This window comes from Talaromyces stipitatus, genomic scaffold, assembly GCF_000003125.1.
Source record: "Talaromyces stipitatus ATCC 10500 scf_1105507295541 genomic scaffold, whole genome shotgun sequence".
Lineage (NCBI taxonomy): Eukaryota > Fungi > Ascomycota > Eurotiomycetes > Eurotiales > Trichocomaceae > Talaromyces > Talaromyces stipitatus.
The window spans coordinates 1,449,146-1,466,068 of record NW_002990115.1 but is presented as its reverse complement, the minus strand read 5'-3'; the positions used below and the strand labels follow the sequence as shown (position 1 = coordinate 1,466,068).

Here is a 16,923-nt window from a genome sequence, read left to right as displayed (position 1 = left end):
CCCCCCCCCCCCCCCCCCCCCGCCCCAGATCCAAGCAATCTTCGAATGTAAGGAATCGGTGCAGTATCCTAGCTAAGTGATTTTTCCAAGGTTTGAAAGTATTCCAAGTTCCAAGTTGTGCCGAGATCTAGGAAGGGGCATCCATGGGATGAAGATATATATATAATATGACCTTGGGAGGTTTGTGACATTGACTATTGAAGAATACTAAAAATGGGAAAGAGAGGAAGAAGAAATGTTAGAATACTTACGTAATAAAATAGAATGTATTTCTTATACTTGGGAGCCTGCTGTCAGTACATGTAAAGGTAACAAACTAAGATAAAGATCTTCCATAACTTAAGCGATCACCGGATGCACTCCTCTCCGCAAATTACTCTACCACGCAATTCGGTGATATCTCCATAACAAATGAAGTTTTAAGTATCAAAATTTACTACAGTGCATGAAATAATGTACCGGATAGCTGTATATAATTATTTAATCCCTAAACCGCACGGGTAGATTAATTTCTCGGCCTAAACGAGTCACCTCTATTTTCTGTTTCTTTGAAGAAACCTCCTCACTGCCCTCTATGACACGCTTAGATCGTCTTCTTTTAAGCTGTGTCTGCCTCTCTTGCATTTCCTGATCATGTTTAACTTGTCTTTTAGTCTCCCGCGCTATACGACGCTGCTCTTTTTCAAGCTCTTTTTGTTGCTTCTTCGCTTCTCGCTCACGGATCCGACTTCTCGCTTTTCTTGGTTCTCTCGATCTCTCCTTTCGCGCTCAAGTGCTTTCTGCGTACGAAGAATTGCTGCATTAATCTTATCCTGCTCTTTCTGGGATTCAATATCTTGTATGCGCTGTTTGGCAGCTTCAACTCTGCTCGGCGAGAAGAACTGGGCTTCACCAGGGTTCTCTTTATCAATAAGACCTAAAGGCCTGCCTCGTCTCTGGCGATTCTTCTCATTAACTAACGCATTAACTAGGCCTTTATATTGGTGTTCAAGAATTTCATTTCGTATGATCAGTTTCTGTGCTGCTTTCATCACAAGCTTTGTGGCTTGTGTAAGATCTCCTTCTTGTTGAATAGCCCTAATCGTACGGCGAATTGCTCGAACAGATCCTGGAGTCTTTCGATCTATTTCATTATCGCCTGGGCTTGGTGAAGGTGTCTTTTTTCTGAGAACATTAATGACCTTTAACGGATTAAAGGGATGGATACCAAGTGAAGCAAAGGCTGATCGAATATTTTGAAAGCTTAAAGCTGATTGCCACGCCGCGCAAAATAACCGCCAAAACACCTGCTTTGTCACCCTTGAAATCAAAACTTGATGATAGTCAGTCATCTCATACGATATGCACTGCGAGAGTGAAAGATCCGACGTCAGCGGCTGTAATCAATGTGTAGAATGGGGAGGTAAGATAACAAGAATTATCCCATTTTGATCGCAATAATCAATGAAGTGAAGATTGATATGACTTGAATGCCCATCAGTGATTAAGAGACGCTTTGAATTGCCCGCTTTTTCGTACAAGGATCAAATATCACAGTTAACCATGATAATCCAAGCTCGTCATTAGTCCATCCTTTTTCAGAAGATGCAAAGTATGCTTTTTCTGACGATGAGTCAAAATCTTCAAGCCAGTTAGCCTGTAGATCGTGTGATTCGCCTTGATAAATAAGACTGGGAGGAAGAGCTTTGCTATCAGCACAAATGCAAGCAAGGAGAGAGATAAATTCGCGGCTGCCATCTTGATATGACCCAAGTAATTTCTTTGAACGAAGCTGATGGATTGAGACAATCCGTTTCCTCGTACGGCATATACCTATAAGGAATCCTTTCTCATCAAAATTATAAATATTTGATGGGGAAATGCAGTATTTCTTGATATTTTCTGCAAGCTATAACATATTTATTACAGTCGGACCAGAAATCTCCTTCCCGAACGTACATATAGATTGATTTTCAAACCCTAACATGAAATGGAACTAATCCATATACGGTTACTGTGTTATTTTGGGTATGTTTCGAAGCTGAATAGTATAATACCATACAGGAAACCACACCTAGAAATATGTAGTTACAGTACCAAATAAAAATACGATATTTCTCCATGATATTACACTTAGGCTCCAGGCAATAACCATATCCTGATCTTCTCCAAATAGTCACCCACGGGAAAGGCAAAATGGCAAGACACATAATACATTAAGCAACAGTAGTTCACATTAATTAGATATTATCATTCTAGATCTTCTAGGCAGCAACAGCCACGTGACATTCCAGATACTTGATATACTAAGGTGGGTCACGTGCCCTTGTCGATCAGGCTGTTTCGACGCTGCAGCTGAAGTGTGCCTTGCAAATCCTACGGAGTAGTCAAACCATATGGCACGGGATCGGCGGCCTCGCTCGCAGGCGAGATAAGAACGTTTTTTCCAAATATATGGTTTGGCCTCTTGGTTGGTGTTGCAGCGGGCCTTCCTAATCTCTCACGAACCCCACCCCGTGATATCCGCCTTGGTGATGTTCTTGTAGGAATTCCAGAAGGTGACAGCGCCGGTCTTATCGCATATGATCTCGGAAAGGAAACAAAAAACGGGTTTCAACCATTGCGTGGTGGACATGTATTGTCTACGACAGAGAAGATTGTTAGGGCGGCAATTGGTCATATAAAGATTGAGTCGCCAAATGACGCAGACGTTTTTTTACCATTCTATGAGAGTATCAAAGACAAGGAGCATGCAGATGGCACATTTCGTGATCCAGGGCAAGACCAAGACAACCTCTATGAGGTTGACGAAAGTGGGATCGAGCGGCTCGTTAAACGAGAGCAGCGGCCGGACTCGAAACGGACACGAGCATGGTATGGATCGATTGGATCTGGGGAGAAATTGATGAAGAAGGCTGAGAAAAGGAATGAGTTGCGAGACAAATATGATGTGATTGGTCTGGAGATGGAGGCTGCTGGCACCATGAACCAGATCCCGGTTGGTGTCATCCGAGGAGTGTGTGATTATGGAGATGAACATAAAAATAAGGAATGGCAACCATATGCAGCGGCTATGGCCGCAGCTTATGCTAAAGCAGTCTTGTATCAGATTTCACCAAGAAGTGAAGCAACACCGCCTGATTCTGGTAGGTTTATCTAGATCCAAATCAACTTAGTCCATCATTCTACAACATACGGATTAACTACGATCTATTTTAGGCGGTAGATTGATATTCCACTCGACCTGACTGATGTACCTGCAATTGAAAACTTTTTGGGACGAAACCAGGAGCTAGAACGCTTGTGGCATTATTTACAACCAGGGAACTCCAAGTCTCGAAAAGTCGCTATTCTTCACGGGCTTGGTGGAATGGGAAAGACACAATTAGCAATCCACTTCGCACGAGTTCACAAGGATGACTTCACTGCCATCTTTTGGATGAGTGGCAAGAGCCGAGAGACACTATTACAAGCTTTAAGTTCCGTCCTGCCTAGATTACCAGGCCAATCCCAGACCACCAAAGCAATAAATAAAGAAGAAATAGAACAACACGCCAGGCACGTATTACAGTGGCTATCAATACCAGGAAACTTGCGCTGGCTGCTTATTTTCGATAACATCGATCAATATTCTCCAGTTCATGGCGGTCCTGCTGATGGATATGATATTAGCGAATTTTTTCCTACAGCGGATCATGGTTCGATTTTAATTACTTCCCGGATGCAGAGCTTAACTGAGCTTGGAGAACCCTTCCCCATCCGGAAGCTTGAGTCCGAGAGTGCTATCCAACTTCTCTTACAGCGCAGCAGTCTGCCAGTCCCAGATCCAATCAGGATGGAGGTGGTTGACCAAGGTATTTAGTTCCTTTCTATGTATTATGCCAGAAGGCTAATTGGTACAGATGTCATTGCCCTTACAGACCGTCTTGGTGGGTTGCCATTAGCTATCGTCATTGCAGGTGCATATATGCGTGAGACCGGAACCAGCATCAGTGAGTACTTGCAGTACTACCAGAAATCCTGGCACAAACTCCAGTCACGCTCCAGGCCAGAACGGCACTACCCACACGGTAATATACTACAAACATGGATGGTTTCCTATGATGGAATTAAAAAACGAGACACGAATGCAGCGGAACTGATACTGCTGCTCGCCCACTTCGATAATCGGGACATCTGGTATGAGTTAGTAGAATGTGGTACCTATAGCTCGAATCCACCCGAGTGGCTTGAGACTGTCACATCAGATCGCCTTGACTTCAAAGAAAGCATAAGGATTTTGATTGGGTTCTCGCTTATTGAAATCAAGAAACATGGGGGAAGCTACATGATGCACCCTGTTGTACAAGATTGGTGTCTTCACATCGCTGACATGGATGATGTGAAAGCAAGTCAATTGAATGAACTAGCATTAGTATGTGTGGGATATACAGTACCTAGCACTACTGAGCAAAGGTATTGGGAGATCCAACGGCGGTTGCTAGCTCATGCAGATCGTGTACACCAGAGGTGGAATAACGATGAGCTGATTGGTGACAGTGCTATCTGGGGTGCATTTAACAACCTCGGGAACCTCTACGGAGATCAGGGCAAACTGAAGGAGGCAGAAGAGATGCATACACGAGCACTAGCTGGCCGTGAGAAGGCACTAGGTCCAGACCATACATCTACCCTCGATTCAGTCCATAGTCTTGGGATTCTCTACCAGAATCAGGATAAGCTGAAGGAGGCAAAAGAGATGTATACACGAGCTCTGGCTGGCTATGAGAAGGAACTAGGTCCAGACCATACATCCACTCTTCTAGTTGTTAACAATCTTGGGATTCTGTACTGGAATCAGGGCAAACTGAAGGGGGCAGAAGAGATGTATACGCGAGCTCTGGCTGGCTATGAGAAGGCACTAGGTCCAGACCATATATCCACCCTTCTAGTTGTTAACAATCTTGGGATTCTGTACTGGAATCAGGGCAAACTGAAGGGGGCAGAAGAGATGTATACACGAGCACTGGCTGGCTATGAGAAGGCACTAGGTCCAGACCATACATCTACTCTCGATTCAGTCCACAGCCTTGGGGTTCTCTACGGAGATCAGGGCAAACTGAAGGAGGCAGAAGAGATGCATACACGAGCACTAGCTGGCCGTGAGAAGGAACTAGGTCCAGACCATACATCTACTCTCGATTCAATCCACAGCCTTGGAGTTCTCTACCGAGATCAGGGCAAACTGAAGGAGGCAGAAGAGATGTATACACGAGCTCTGGCTGGCTATGGGAAGGCACTAGGTCCAGATCATCACAAGACTCAACGGGTGGGGAAGGAATTGAAAGCAATAGTTAAGTCCGAATCCACATAAGCTTTCCTAAATGAAATAATATTTCCTGCTTGGTGCTGAACCAAAATTAACTATGAATCTATCTCATACTGTATTATCCGATATCTACTTGAAAAGGAGGGCCTGGGATGAACAGCAAATTTAAATGCTTTTTTATGTAGCAACTAGGCTTCTTCAAGAAACTTCCAGCAGATTATCCCTTTTCCTCGCCTAATTTCTCAGGTCAAATGTCGGACCGACCTCTCAGGAAAGCGCTGCACCTTTGGATGCCACTGCCCACCGCAACGCGATATTGCTTATGGATGCGCTACAGCAGGATGTCAGTTTTACCCAGTTTCTTTAAATAATGAATAACTAATCACCCTCTACACAACTCTTCTCTCCAAAAAAATCTTCGTACCTCCAGAGTATGCAAACAAATAGTTATTTTCTGGGTTGGGTGGTGGTTCAAGATGCTCACTGTCAAGTGGACGATTTTGTGCCTCTCGTTGTACTCTCCTTTGGGCCTTACGCTCCTTCTCACCACGACGTTTTTATATCGGATTCCCAGTAAGACTTTAACTTGACTTATCTGCTGACATGACCTCACATTGCATTGCATAAGCTCATACACTAGATTCCAGCTGCAAGGTCGCCCCAGACACTTCTTCCGCAGCGATATCTTCTTCACGTTCAGCAAGCATAGTTGTAGTCGCTGTCACTCGGCCTCTTTTCTTGTCCTTCCTGGTTCGCAACACAGGATCATGATTATTGGTATCTCGCTGGTACTTAAAATTGATACTAACTGTAAGCTTCTTGCCGATATGAAGTAGATTGCTCCATTTGCATAATTGCGCCTCCACGGGTCTCCAATTGATAGTAGAGGGGTAATACTTTTCGAGGGGACATTGCGATTTGTCATTTATCATTCACCGAGACTTTAGTCGTTGTACTTTCATACCGAACTCGCTGGCCTCGCTTCTGTGTTGTTTGTAGCATATCTTCAACAGCTTTTTTCAAAGACTTCACCCAGTAATCACTGGGAGCTATAATCAAATCCTTTGCCGTTTCACCACCTACCTTCTTGTGGTTAAGCGAAAGCTTCCATTCAATTGTATAACTAACATATTGGGGTGACTGCACATCATACTCTCCACTTTCATCCCATTCATCCAATGGGAGAAATCCGAGACGATCTGACGGTTCCTGCGGCAAGATACGATACGGCGAGGGACTAAACGAGGATCCAGGGGAATAACCTAGATTACCCAGAGCGGGGGCATACAGTGAGTTATCGGCCCATGGATCAGTCGTCTGAGGAAGTGAAGCATCGCCATCAGTGAATAGGTCTTCCGCCATATACAAAGCTTTACTGCGCTAGAACATAACGTCAGTCTGGTGTTAGCCTTGAACTTAGTCATGACCAATAGAGTGCGCAGCAACACGCAGCCACCATACTGACAAGCAGAAATGGCGTTTCTTTACCAGTACAAGTCTACTTCCTAGAGCCTTTGGTGATCCTGCTTGCCTGTGGATAGCGTCTAGTGCGCTGAACTCTTAGTAAACTAAGTAAACTACAAGATTGCAGAAAGACAAGTTGTTGACAGATTGCAATAACCGCACGTGCCACCTTGTTTATCATGCTTGCATTTTGTATCGAACTTCTAGATATTTCTGTATTCAAAGTACTAAGTTACTAATATACTAATAGATTTGATACAACTCTCTTTTTACCAAAATACATACTATTCATATCCGGTTAATCATGGTGGGGCTAAATTAGGGGTTGAAAATCGATCTATGTATACTTGCTTGCGAAGGAGATTTCTGGTGCGACTATAGTTCTGCCACATTCTAACTTCAGTTTTAGAAGTAATTGTATGAAAAGCTCATATAGTATTGTAGAAATGTTCAAAATATTCTGAATTATTGGCAACTTTGCGCGATTGATCAATTCCTTTCAAATAGATGCTGGTAATTCGATTCTTATAGCGTTGGCAAAATCGCCGAACCCAGCACTCGCCAATATCATGTCCTACGATTTCCTTAACGATATTTCGAAGAATTTGAGGCGTTGGAGGCAATCCGCGAGCTGAAAGCCTTGATATATGATCAAGAAGGACTTCTTCCTGTGCATTTGTAAGGAGTTTTTGGTAAATTGAGTGCGCTTCTTGATTTGAGACCGTCTGGCCTTTATATCGCCGCATCAGCGTTGTACGATCAATATTGTATTTCCTGGCAATCTTAGCATACTGAGGCTTATTTGCGCTTTCAGATCACTAATTGCCTTCAAAATATCTGCTTCGTTGACCATGTTGTTGGATTTTGAAGATAATACTCGTTCGGCGGGGTAAGTGTGCATCCGGTGATCGCTTACGTTAGAGATCTTCCAAAGATAGTTCACACAAATGTAACAAGAGGCTAAGTGTTGTGAAGATTTCATATGGCAACAATTTTTGTGGTAAGATGAGCCATTGCTATCGCTGTCATGAGCCATGGTATCTATATGTATAGATGATCCAGTGCTGATATAAAAGCGAAAGTCATCAATCTTTACTCTGTAGCGGGTTAAACAAAATTGATCGTTCCAAGGCCCTACCTAGCCCACCAAATACGAAATACAACCTTGGAACAAACCTGCCAACAGGAAACATTCCAAAGTCACTTGGCTATATCGAACACATCTACTATGTACACACTCTACTTTCATCTCAGAAAGTATCTGTTTCATGACAGATGACAGAGGATCCTATGGAGGTGGGCGTCAAAAGTGAGACCAATGCTCGCTAGAGGGAACTAGAAATGTATATCATAATTAATTACAGCTAATTACGGTTTGGGGCACTCTAATTTGTCTATCTAGCTGATAGCTAGACCTCGTTTGGTTTAGCTTTGTATAAAAACGCGTCAAATACCTCCAAATTACACGCTAACGGCTAGGGTATTCCTGACACTTTTTTGAGTCCCACCTCCGTGCAATAGCCATGTTGTAACGGGTGTTGGTAGATATTGGCGCCGACCATGAAACAAAGGCTAGCATTCCACACATCAAAAGTAAGCACGGAAAATGAACAATCTGAAGCAACCTCTTTGATATGTTTTATGCTTTGTTTCAACCGAGATGAATATAGATAACAGTCTGATTCAGCCTGCATGGAGTTTTTACCCTAGAGTTTATGTACTCTGTAACTATTAACTAAGTTAAAGGTGCTGTTCAGATGACTAAACGGGCCATATGCATCAAACACGAACAAGTCATGCAATGCACCCACCTAAGCACTATCTATGCATGCATCTGGCCACTAACTACAGGATGGGGTTGCGCAAGGTCAAGGGCGCAGGCCAGGCGTCGGCGCATATTCGACTCCATAATTCCTACATATGTGATGCACAGAGTATATTGTATCAGTATTATTAAAGGCACAGATGAAATAAACAAGTCGGCTGGGATGTCGCTCGATTTCGAAACGGAAGAAAGAGCGTCAAGCAGAGTTGGATCCACTCGTGATCTATGTGAGAGGTTTATTTGATTCTATAGGCTGGTTGATAATCAGTCAAGACCAAAACTCAGCACCAATCAATAACTGAGTGGCTGATTGGCTACTCACAAGCCGGAGAAGGCTAAGAAGGCCAAGCAAACTGAGAAGAAACCAACCGTGTAACGTGGTCATGGCATGACCCCTTAATTCCAGCACAATAGCCTGGTCTTGTCCTTGGTGGGTTCGACTGGGTTGAGTAAGCCTTGGCCATGCCTGCCGCCTCACTTTGAGGTCTGATCACAGCTAAGTTTAGCTCGGCCAATAAGATGATATAAATATGGACCCCATCTGATTTCTCAACTTGACTCAACCCATCCAGTTCGATCAGAGACTAGACTATGAGATGACTGTATGTACGCGTACATGCAGGCATCCATCCCTCTCCATTTGTTTTGGTATGAGATATGGATCGACACCATCAGTCAAGCAGTAGCACGGATCATTGGTTCTCCGATAAATAACGATATATTGAGAATCAATATAATTATTAATCTTTGGGCGGCGGACAATGACAGGTCGTGCCATGCCAACTTCCACCCAATCAAATGCTCGTCAGAATGCAGTGTCAGTGCTTGAGTGCATTAATGCCTCAGGCTGATAGGCTTGAGGCCTTGCAAGTCTGACCTTTTTTTGATGCAGTCGATGCATCATCGACTCTGTGAGCAAATGGGCAGTCCCCTTTTAGTCCATCATAGTTTGTTCCATAGAGCGCTAGCCTCAGCTAGGACTACTGTGCTTACCGCTCTTTTTCTCGGTGATTTATCATGAATCTTGGACAGATCCATTTGTCCAAGACTAGAACACTTCTTTGAAGGTTGTGTGCATCATGGCAAGGACAGCAGCCAATCAGAGAGACTGTAGTATAGCACTTGCAGTAGTTGGAGGCCTTAGGCGCCGTTCTTGGGGCGACCTTCCAAGAATGAGAGCCAGAGTGGGCCCTTTCAAGAACATTGCTATGAATTCCTGATTGGCTGGCGTGTGTCTGTCGGTGTGGTAATCTGTACGATGGAGCCGGCTGTGACACGGCCAATGCGTCAGCCATCGTCCCTGATTGGCCGGACATAATTTATATATGGGGCAGACGGGGCCAATCAACCTTCTCCACGAGGCATCTTCTATCGAACGCCTTCTCTGCCACATTTCCACGCACTCGGCTAGTTGCCACGCTAGGCTCTCCATTGATGCTCAGTTCCGGTGTCAGTGTCATCGTGTGACCAGATTGGTTTTTCTTATTTTTGCCCTCTCTCACCCTCCCCCGTTCTGTTCACCCTTCAACCCCGTTTGCAGTTGCACCTCGCCGCCACAACTAGTACGTATCAGCCTGCTGCCTGGCTAAACTTCCTAGCGTGACGAAAAATAAATTTGCCTCCACTCGTCTTGCCGTCGGTTGCCGTAATCGCGACGTCTGTCCGTCTCGAAACAGATTAGTGCATCTCCTGACTCTCAGAGTTTTTGCTTGACCCCAGCCGTGCCAGCCTTCCAGTGTATGTAGCGTTCTGGTCTGGACTGCACCAGCCATGTTGATCCCGTCCTGATCCTGATCCCATCCTGATCCCATCCTGATCCCGTCCTGATCCCGTCCTGATCTGATCGCGTTGGGTGAGACAAGCATCGTCAATAATCGAGCATGGCATGGCATGGCATGGTACTCCGTATAGCATAATCAATGCACGCCTGTGGTACTATCATCTTTGTAAAGCGTACATCGGCGTATGGAGTCTCCGTAGATTGTAAGAGAATGCCAGTGCACGCACCACAACGACACAATAGTGCAGCCCAGTCCGTATTCTGTACTCCGTCTTCCGTCCAGCTTCGGGCCACCCCTTTTCTCTCGATGATCATCATCACTCGTGGCACTGCCAGAACTCAAGGACTAGACCCTGGACTGGTCGACGACTGCACAGACTCCAGTGGATTAAAAACAGAAACGGGGCAGGGAATCGCCCCTCGTCGAGCCCACCGAATGCCCTGCCAGAGCCCACAGGCAGTGGGTACACTGAAGGATACGGACATGCGTCGCCCTTCGTACCACAAACTAGAGCTGTTGCTAGTCGAAGCCATGAATAATGGTGGTTGACGACGCAACAGGACTAGCCTGGTATACTGCCCCGTTTACCCGCTGCTGATTCGCCAGCTCATGCTTTTTGCCGCCTTCTGTGGTTGTCTGGCTGGGGTTGCTCTTGCCCGTGTCGACATCACCATTTCCTCCCCTTCCATCGTCCGTTTTTATTTACATTTCCTGCTCCCCCGTCTCGTCCTCACCTCATCCTCCTCCCTCTCCCTCTCCTCCTCTCCTCCCACGCCTCTTCTTCATCATCTTCTCTCTTCCGCTCTTCCTCAAATCACCTTTCTTCTCTTCTTCGCCTTTCCTTTCTTAATACTTTATCGGTCCTTACCCGCCGTATCTTCGCCTCTGCCGCTGGTGTTTTACTCCCGAGGATCCCCCGACTGGCTCCTTGTTCTATATATACCTTCAAAACCTCCGGTGCATGTTATATATATAAATACTCTTGTATCTATATATATACACAGTACATCTAGGATCCGTCTGTTGCCGTCTGGTACATATTATCACCTCCGACTGTTGCGGGACTTTTGGCCTGGAGGTTTTTAGTCGGGTCCAAGTAAAGACGATAGCAATATCGTCTTTACAAAGATCCTTCTCCCAAACCTGGATTCCTTCTTTTCACTTTGACCTTCTCTCTCCTTGGATCTACTGCGGCCATTCAGTCTTCTCTCAGTCTTCCATATCTTCGTCCGCTCTCCAAGGATTCCTCAGCAGTCCCAGGATATATATACATACTTAGCCTCTCTGGATCCCAGGACTTTTTTTCTGCCCGGATAATTGCTTTCCATTGGATCTTCGACAATTCCATACATTCCCCAGGTGCACGACCCTCCGGCGTAATGTATCCTACTATGCTGCCCACACCGCCGCCATCTCCACCATTGCTTCGCTGTTGTGCCCCGGAGGAACGTCTCGGACTGCTGTTGGCCAATCGTCTGGAATTGACTAGCATCCTTGGTGTCGGCGCATACGGCGTCGTCTACACTGCCATCGACATTCACACTCATATTCCCTATGCGGTGAAGGCTCTCAACAAGGTTGGACTCGACCCAAGGCAGCGGAAATTCCAGCAGCGCGAAATCAAGCTCCACCATCTGGCCAGCCAACACCCTAATGTGGTCTCCCTGGTGCGCATTATGGATTCCATGGATTGTACCTTTGTGGTGATCGAGTTCTGCCCTGAAGGTGACTTGTTCACCAACATCACGGAGCGTGGTCTCTTTGTCGGCAACGATCCCTTGGCCAAGCGTGCTTTCCTGCAAATCCTGGATGCTGTCGACTATTGCCATTCCCTTGGAATCTATCACCGCGACCTGAAGCCGGAGAACATCCTAGTCACGGATGGTGGAATGACTGTCAAGCTTGCTGATTTCGGCCTGGCCACTACGGATTATCTTACCTCGGATTTTGGCTGCGGCTCCACCTTTTACATGTCGCCAGGTAGGTTGTGAAATGTTCTCGTGTCATCCGAGATTCTGGGCTAACCTTTACCCCCCTCAATCAATAAGAGTGCCAACAGACTTCCCCACGACCTGGCTCTTGCTATGCCTCGCCCGTCAACGATGTGTGGAGCTTAGGCGTCATCCTGGTAAATCTGACCTGTGGCCGCAATCCATGGAAACGTGCATCAAATGAGGACGCAACCTTCCGAGCCTTTTTGAAGGATCCGGAGTTTCTACGATCCATTCTACCTGTATCACCGGAGTTGAATCTGATTCTACAAAGGATCTTTGAATCCGACCCATTCAAGAGGATAACCATTGCGGAGTTGCGCCAACTCATTCTTGAATGTCCTAGGTTTACCATGCCTGCTCCCACAACCGTTCCTACTACTACTACTACTACCACTAGAAAGTCTGGACATCCCGAAGAAGTGTTGCCTGTTTATCCTTACTATGCTGGCTACCCACCCATCCCACGGGTGGAGTTGCTCAACGCACAATACTCTGACTCGGCGGTTTCCGATACGTCCCTCACCGACGACGAGACCATCTCTTCCGTCTCGTCAGACTCCGATTATGCATCTGAGGGTGAGATCGAGAGCTTTTCTGTCGAACCACAGGCTGCGCCTGAATTCTGGGACACTAATGCCCAAATACCCGCTCCGGTAAAGCAACTGCCTGAGTTCTGGGATGCCGGTGTTCGAATACCTGCCCCGGTCAAGCCATTTGCTCTACCACAACATATTGAACCTTATATTGCGGTTTATTGATCGATCTATTACTTTGATCTACGTGCTATGACATTACGACTAACCCCATTTTCACTTCAAATGTGACCTTCATTCGACCCATTTGGTTAATATACCCCACCCGAGGAACACACTGGACTTCGACTTTTGATCCTGGCATTTCTTTTTCTTTCCCCCATTGGACATACACCTTTCGACTACTCGGGTCACCATAATTTACAGACACGGTCTGGACTGCAAATACGTTTTTAATTTCTTGTGGGATTCCTTTCTCTGTTATGTATAAATATTCTGGGTTGGTTGTGCTGTTTGCGAAAGACTACATTACGAAGATGGATGGCGTTTGTTTTTTGACATGCTTATTCATGTTTGGTGCGGTTGTGGGAAATTGAGCAAAAGAAAAAAATACCCCTATTACATTGTTTTTGGTTACGGAGTTGGACAAGCACCTCGTCTTTTTTGGACGACTGGGATTTTTTATTCATGTACGATTTCTTTTTATATCATGCCGGCTCTGTTTGTCAGATGTTTCAGAGCGCAGGTCAGATGATTATTGAGTCTGTCGTCATTTGCCACAAGACAAACAGGCGAATGTGGCACGCTACAGTGATCCTGAACAAACATACAATATGACATTGTTCGATGTATATATACTTTATCAATGATTTAGTAGCTTATCAATAAGATATCTCAACACTAGATCTAATATCTTTTGACTACGTCCCTAGTTATGACTCACGATCTGATATATCACAGAAGTGGCAATCTTCAATGACTCCTTTTCGCCCCATTACTCCCGGTTTAATGGCCTCGAAATTTCCAAAATTAATCTGATAGTATACAGCCTTATCTAGCGCGCAACATGATACAACACCGAACGATAGCCTTTAAGACTCTTCGAAGCATAGAAGTGACAATGACCAAGATAGTACATAGTTCATATAACCGGCAATACACTATAAGCTTTCAAGCTTGTACAACTCCTAGCACGATGGTGCCTTAAGGTAAGTAGTTGTATAGATCAAATATTCCTCCCTCCAGTAACCTCAATAGTCTCCCCATTAACATACGAAAACCATGGACTTGCCACACCCACAATCGCCCTAGCCGCCTCCTCGGGGCTTCCCGGTCTCCTAAGCGGAATATCATTATGAGCAGTCACTGCTGAGCCTTGGGCAGATGATGACGGTTTCCGCCCGGGTATCCCCAAAGCAACCTTTGTACCGTCCGCGGCTACGAACGTTGCGCCATCTTCCTTTGCGGCTGTGAGTCGTGTGGTGATGTACCCGAATGCGACTGTGTTGGCGCGAACACCGAATTGGGGTCCCCATTCTTTAGCTATTGTTTTTGTGAGGCCGACGAGACCTGCTTTGGCGAGGGAGTAGTTTGCTTGTCCTCTTTGTGGATATTAGAATAAACCAGCTGAGGTAGATGAGGTTGGGGGATAAGAGGGCTTACGCATTGCCGTGAGTTCCGCTGGTAGAACTAATGTTGATAATAACCCGAGGTTCCTTGTCCTTTACTCGGAAATAAGGTGCAGCAGCTCGAATGAGTCTGAATGGTGCTGTGTTGTGAACCGAAAGCATGGTATCCCATTGTTTATCGGTGATCTATCCTCACGTCAGTATTCTAGAGACATCAATTTACCTTTAAGCAGAGGGATAAACCTTGTGAATAACCCCATCCCATGTAAATCCGGCATTATTGACAATGACATGAATCTTTCCACCGCCGAATTCAGCGGATTTCTTCACCAGTGTATCGATATAAGTCGCATCCATGACATCGCCTACAACGGCGATTGCGCGGTTGGGCGAGATGTCATTGATTGCTTTGACGACTGCGTCTGCTTTGACTGTTTCTTTTGTTAGTCCTCGAAAGACTGTTTGATTGACATAGAACTTGGGTGAGGGAGGTTATTAGAGGTTACCCTGATCAATATCAGCAACGACTACCTTGGCACCTTCATTAGCAAATAAGCGCGCTGCTTCGGCGCCAATGCCCTGACCTGCTCCGGTGACGATGACTGTTTGGTTGTGGAAAAGTCCCTGGGGAAAGGTGAGGTGGGAGGAGACTTGGTTTAGACGGTCTTGCGGCGCCATCTTTAAAGATCTTGGTATGTAATGGTCTAACAGGAAGTAAGAAGTAAATGGAACAAGGGTATAATTTAAGTAGATGGTTTTGCGGGGAAGACTAAGTTGATAGAAGACCCGAGATGCCGCTTGCCGGAAGCCCTAGCCGAGGTAGTTTGTCTACGATTTATCTTAAAGGACATAGTAGTTTGCAGAAGATATTTGTTTTCGATGATTTTTATTTTCAATTATTCATAAATATGAATGTCTATATACATTGGGGGTATCACACAAAGTCATGATCATTCTGTCATGGGGTTTATCAAATTGTTTTGTTTTGTATTTTGTTGATTTAGATTGCTGAGCTTAAGCAGCAGGACCGATGTTCAAAGTCATCTGAGTACCAGCAGGGCAGCCATGAGTAGCATGGTCATCGTTCCAGACAAGATAAGCATCAGCACAGGCAGTGTCACCAGGAGCACAAGTAGCAGAAGGGCAGCCCGAATCGTTAGAAGTAACAGCGAAGCCGACCTCGGTGAACTTAGAGCCAGTGCCCATGTCGATGAGAGAAAGATCCCAGAAGATAGTATCTCCCTGTAGAGTGTATTCGTACTGGAGGACATCAACTTGCTCAGGCTTCATGGCCATCTTGATGGAGATACCACCGCCGTCGGGGTTGGTGCGCCAGCTCTCAGTGTAGCTGGCGCCAGGCTCAAGGGACTTCATGGAGCCGGCATCTTGGCTGACGGACCAGTAGTAGATGGTATCTTTCATGTTGTTGTGGATGTCGACACTACCTCCATTGGCGCCGTTGGTGTTGGCAGAGCCGTGGGTAGTGGGAAGGTTGTCGAGGTGGGTGACGTTCATAGAACCAGTAGGAGCAGCAGAGGCAAGAGTGCCAATGGTAGCAAGGAGACTGAGAGCCTTGGTGAAATACATGTTGGCCTGATTTGTTTGATGAAAGAAAGTCGAAAAGAATGTAATGTTGGTGATATGAAAGACTTGGATGTCTTTTTTTGTTTCTTTGGAATGAATGTAGTAAAGAGTGGTGTTGGTTTGTTATGTCTCCTTCTGTATTGAAAAGAGACTGTTAGATCAAAAGAGTGTATGATATATTGATTGTTTGTCTGATTGACTGATGATAGATGAGAACGAGGATGGACAAAGGGTGCGAATTCCATCCATACTTATACCTTTGATGCCCGGCATGTTCTCTCTGCAATTCCCTCAGATCACCCAGAATTCAACCGATAATTCCCCTTGGGATAGTGACTTCTGTACCTGAACCCCCGACTCGGGTAGATGGTGAGTCAACCATGGTACGGTACCGGCCAGTCTAACGGCCGTTATCTTTATACCCGGATTTTGGTTCATGCACCAATTGGCTCACGGCAGCGGTGATGGTGGACATGTCCTTTTTTTAACCTTATTCATAGGCTGAGGGAATACCCGAACTATGGTTTGGTCTTCGGCGACTTCAGCTAACTCCATGGGGTATCTAGGGGTTTACCTCGAGTGGCGAGTGCAAGCCCTAATAGCCGTCGGTATAAAAGCCTCGTTTGCGCCACAAGTTCATTGGCATGGTAGTTAGAAGAACCTCGGGTGCCAAAGATGGCCCGCTGATTATCCGGAAGTTGGTATGCCAAGAGGCTTTGAGATAGCCTCTTGCATGAAGCTCCGCGAATAGAAGAGAATAGAAGAGAATAGAAGGGGATAGGAGGGAAGAGAAGCGAGGAGAGATTGGTGGGTTGTTAGTCCTAGGG

General features: G+C 45.6%; 6 protein-coding genes across 6 annotated transcripts, besides 9 other annotated features; 2 read left to right on the top strand and 4 right to left on the bottom strand.

Annotated features, from left to right (window-relative positions):
* Window positions 1–26: a sequence feature (G-rich).
* A 636-nt stretch (window positions 27–662) lies between these two features.
* TSTA_028610 (uncharacterized protein) lies at window positions 663–1,331 on the bottom strand (the record flags this gene model as incomplete). Its single annotated transcript, XM_002479967.1, has 2 exons — window positions 663–1,157; window positions 1,182–1,331. 2 exons carry the CDS (start codon window positions 1,329–1,331, stop codon window positions 663–665), a joined length of 645 nt encoding a protein of 214 aa, XP_002480012.1.
* Window positions 801–1,502: a mobile genetic element.
* On the top strand, window positions 1,342–5,332 carry TSTA_028600 (Pfs, NB-ARC and TPR domain protein; the record flags this gene model as incomplete). Its single annotated transcript, XM_002479966.1, has 4 exons — window positions 1,342–1,402; window positions 2,367–3,076; window positions 3,206–3,833; window positions 3,882–5,332. 4 exons carry the CDS (start codon window positions 1,342–1,344, stop codon window positions 5,330–5,332), a joined length of 2,850 nt encoding a protein of 949 aa, XP_002480011.1.
* Window positions 1,502–1,882: a mobile genetic element.
* A 584-nt stretch (window positions 5,333–5,916) lies between the features above and the next one.
* Window positions 5,917–6,649, bottom strand: TSTA_028590 (uncharacterized protein; the record flags this gene model as incomplete). Its single annotated transcript, XM_002479965.1, has 2 exons — window positions 5,917–6,157; window positions 6,252–6,649. The coding sequence occupies 2 exons, from the start codon at window positions 6,647–6,649 to the stop codon at window positions 5,917–5,919; spliced, it is 639 nt and encodes a 212-aa protein (XP_002480010.1).
* A 629-nt stretch (window positions 6,650–7,278) lies between these two features.
* Window positions 7,279–7,545: a mobile genetic element.
* Window positions 7,546–10,353: 2,808 nt separating this feature from the next.
* Window positions 10,354–10,413: a microsatellite.
* A 41-nt stretch (window positions 10,414–10,454) lies between these two features.
* Window positions 10,455–10,475: a microsatellite.
* A 559-nt stretch (window positions 10,476–11,034) lies between these two features.
* Window positions 11,035–11,203: a sequence feature (GA-rich).
* TSTA_028580 (protein serine/threonine kinase (Ran1), putative) lies at window positions 11,129–13,787 on the top strand. Its single transcript, XM_002479964.1, has 2 exons — window positions 11,129–12,337; window positions 12,406–13,787. Exons 1-2 carry the CDS (start codon window positions 11,737–11,739, stop codon window positions 13,107–13,109), a joined length of 1,305 nt encoding a protein of 434 aa, XP_002480009.1. The 5' UTR covers window positions 11,129–11,736; the 3' UTR covers window positions 13,110–13,787.
* Window positions 12,724–12,747: a microsatellite.
* A 322-nt stretch (window positions 13,788–14,109) lies between the features above and the next one.
* Window positions 14,110–15,190, bottom strand: TSTA_028570 (3-oxoacyl-(acyl-carrier-protein) reductase, putative; the record flags this gene model as incomplete). Its single annotated transcript, XM_002479963.1, has 4 exons — window positions 14,110–14,485; window positions 14,547–14,698; window positions 14,756–14,943; window positions 15,019–15,190. 4 exons carry the CDS (start codon window positions 15,188–15,190, stop codon window positions 14,110–14,112), a joined length of 888 nt encoding a protein of 295 aa, XP_002480008.1.
* A 336-nt stretch (window positions 15,191–15,526) lies between these two features.
* TSTA_028560 (uncharacterized protein) lies at window positions 15,527–16,369 on the bottom strand (the record flags this gene model as incomplete). The annotated part of the gene is made up of 2 exons (XM_002479962.1): window positions 15,527–16,170; window positions 16,354–16,369. 2 exons carry the CDS (start codon window positions 16,367–16,369, stop codon window positions 15,527–15,529), a joined length of 660 nt encoding a protein of 219 aa, XP_002480007.1.
* Window positions 16,370–16,841: 472 nt separating this feature from the next.
* Window positions 16,842–16,898: a sequence feature (CT-rich).
* Window positions 16,899–16,923: the final 25 nt, after the last annotated feature.

Coding starts and splice junctions, on each gene's coding strand:
- TSTA_028580 (XM_002479964.1), top strand. CDS start 11,737: ATGTATCCTACTATGCTGCCCACACCGCCGCCATCTCCACCATTGCTT. Junction 12,338..12,405: donor CACCTTTTACATGTCGCCAG/GTAGGTTGTGAA, acceptor TCAATCAATAAG/AGTGCCAACAGACTTCCCCA.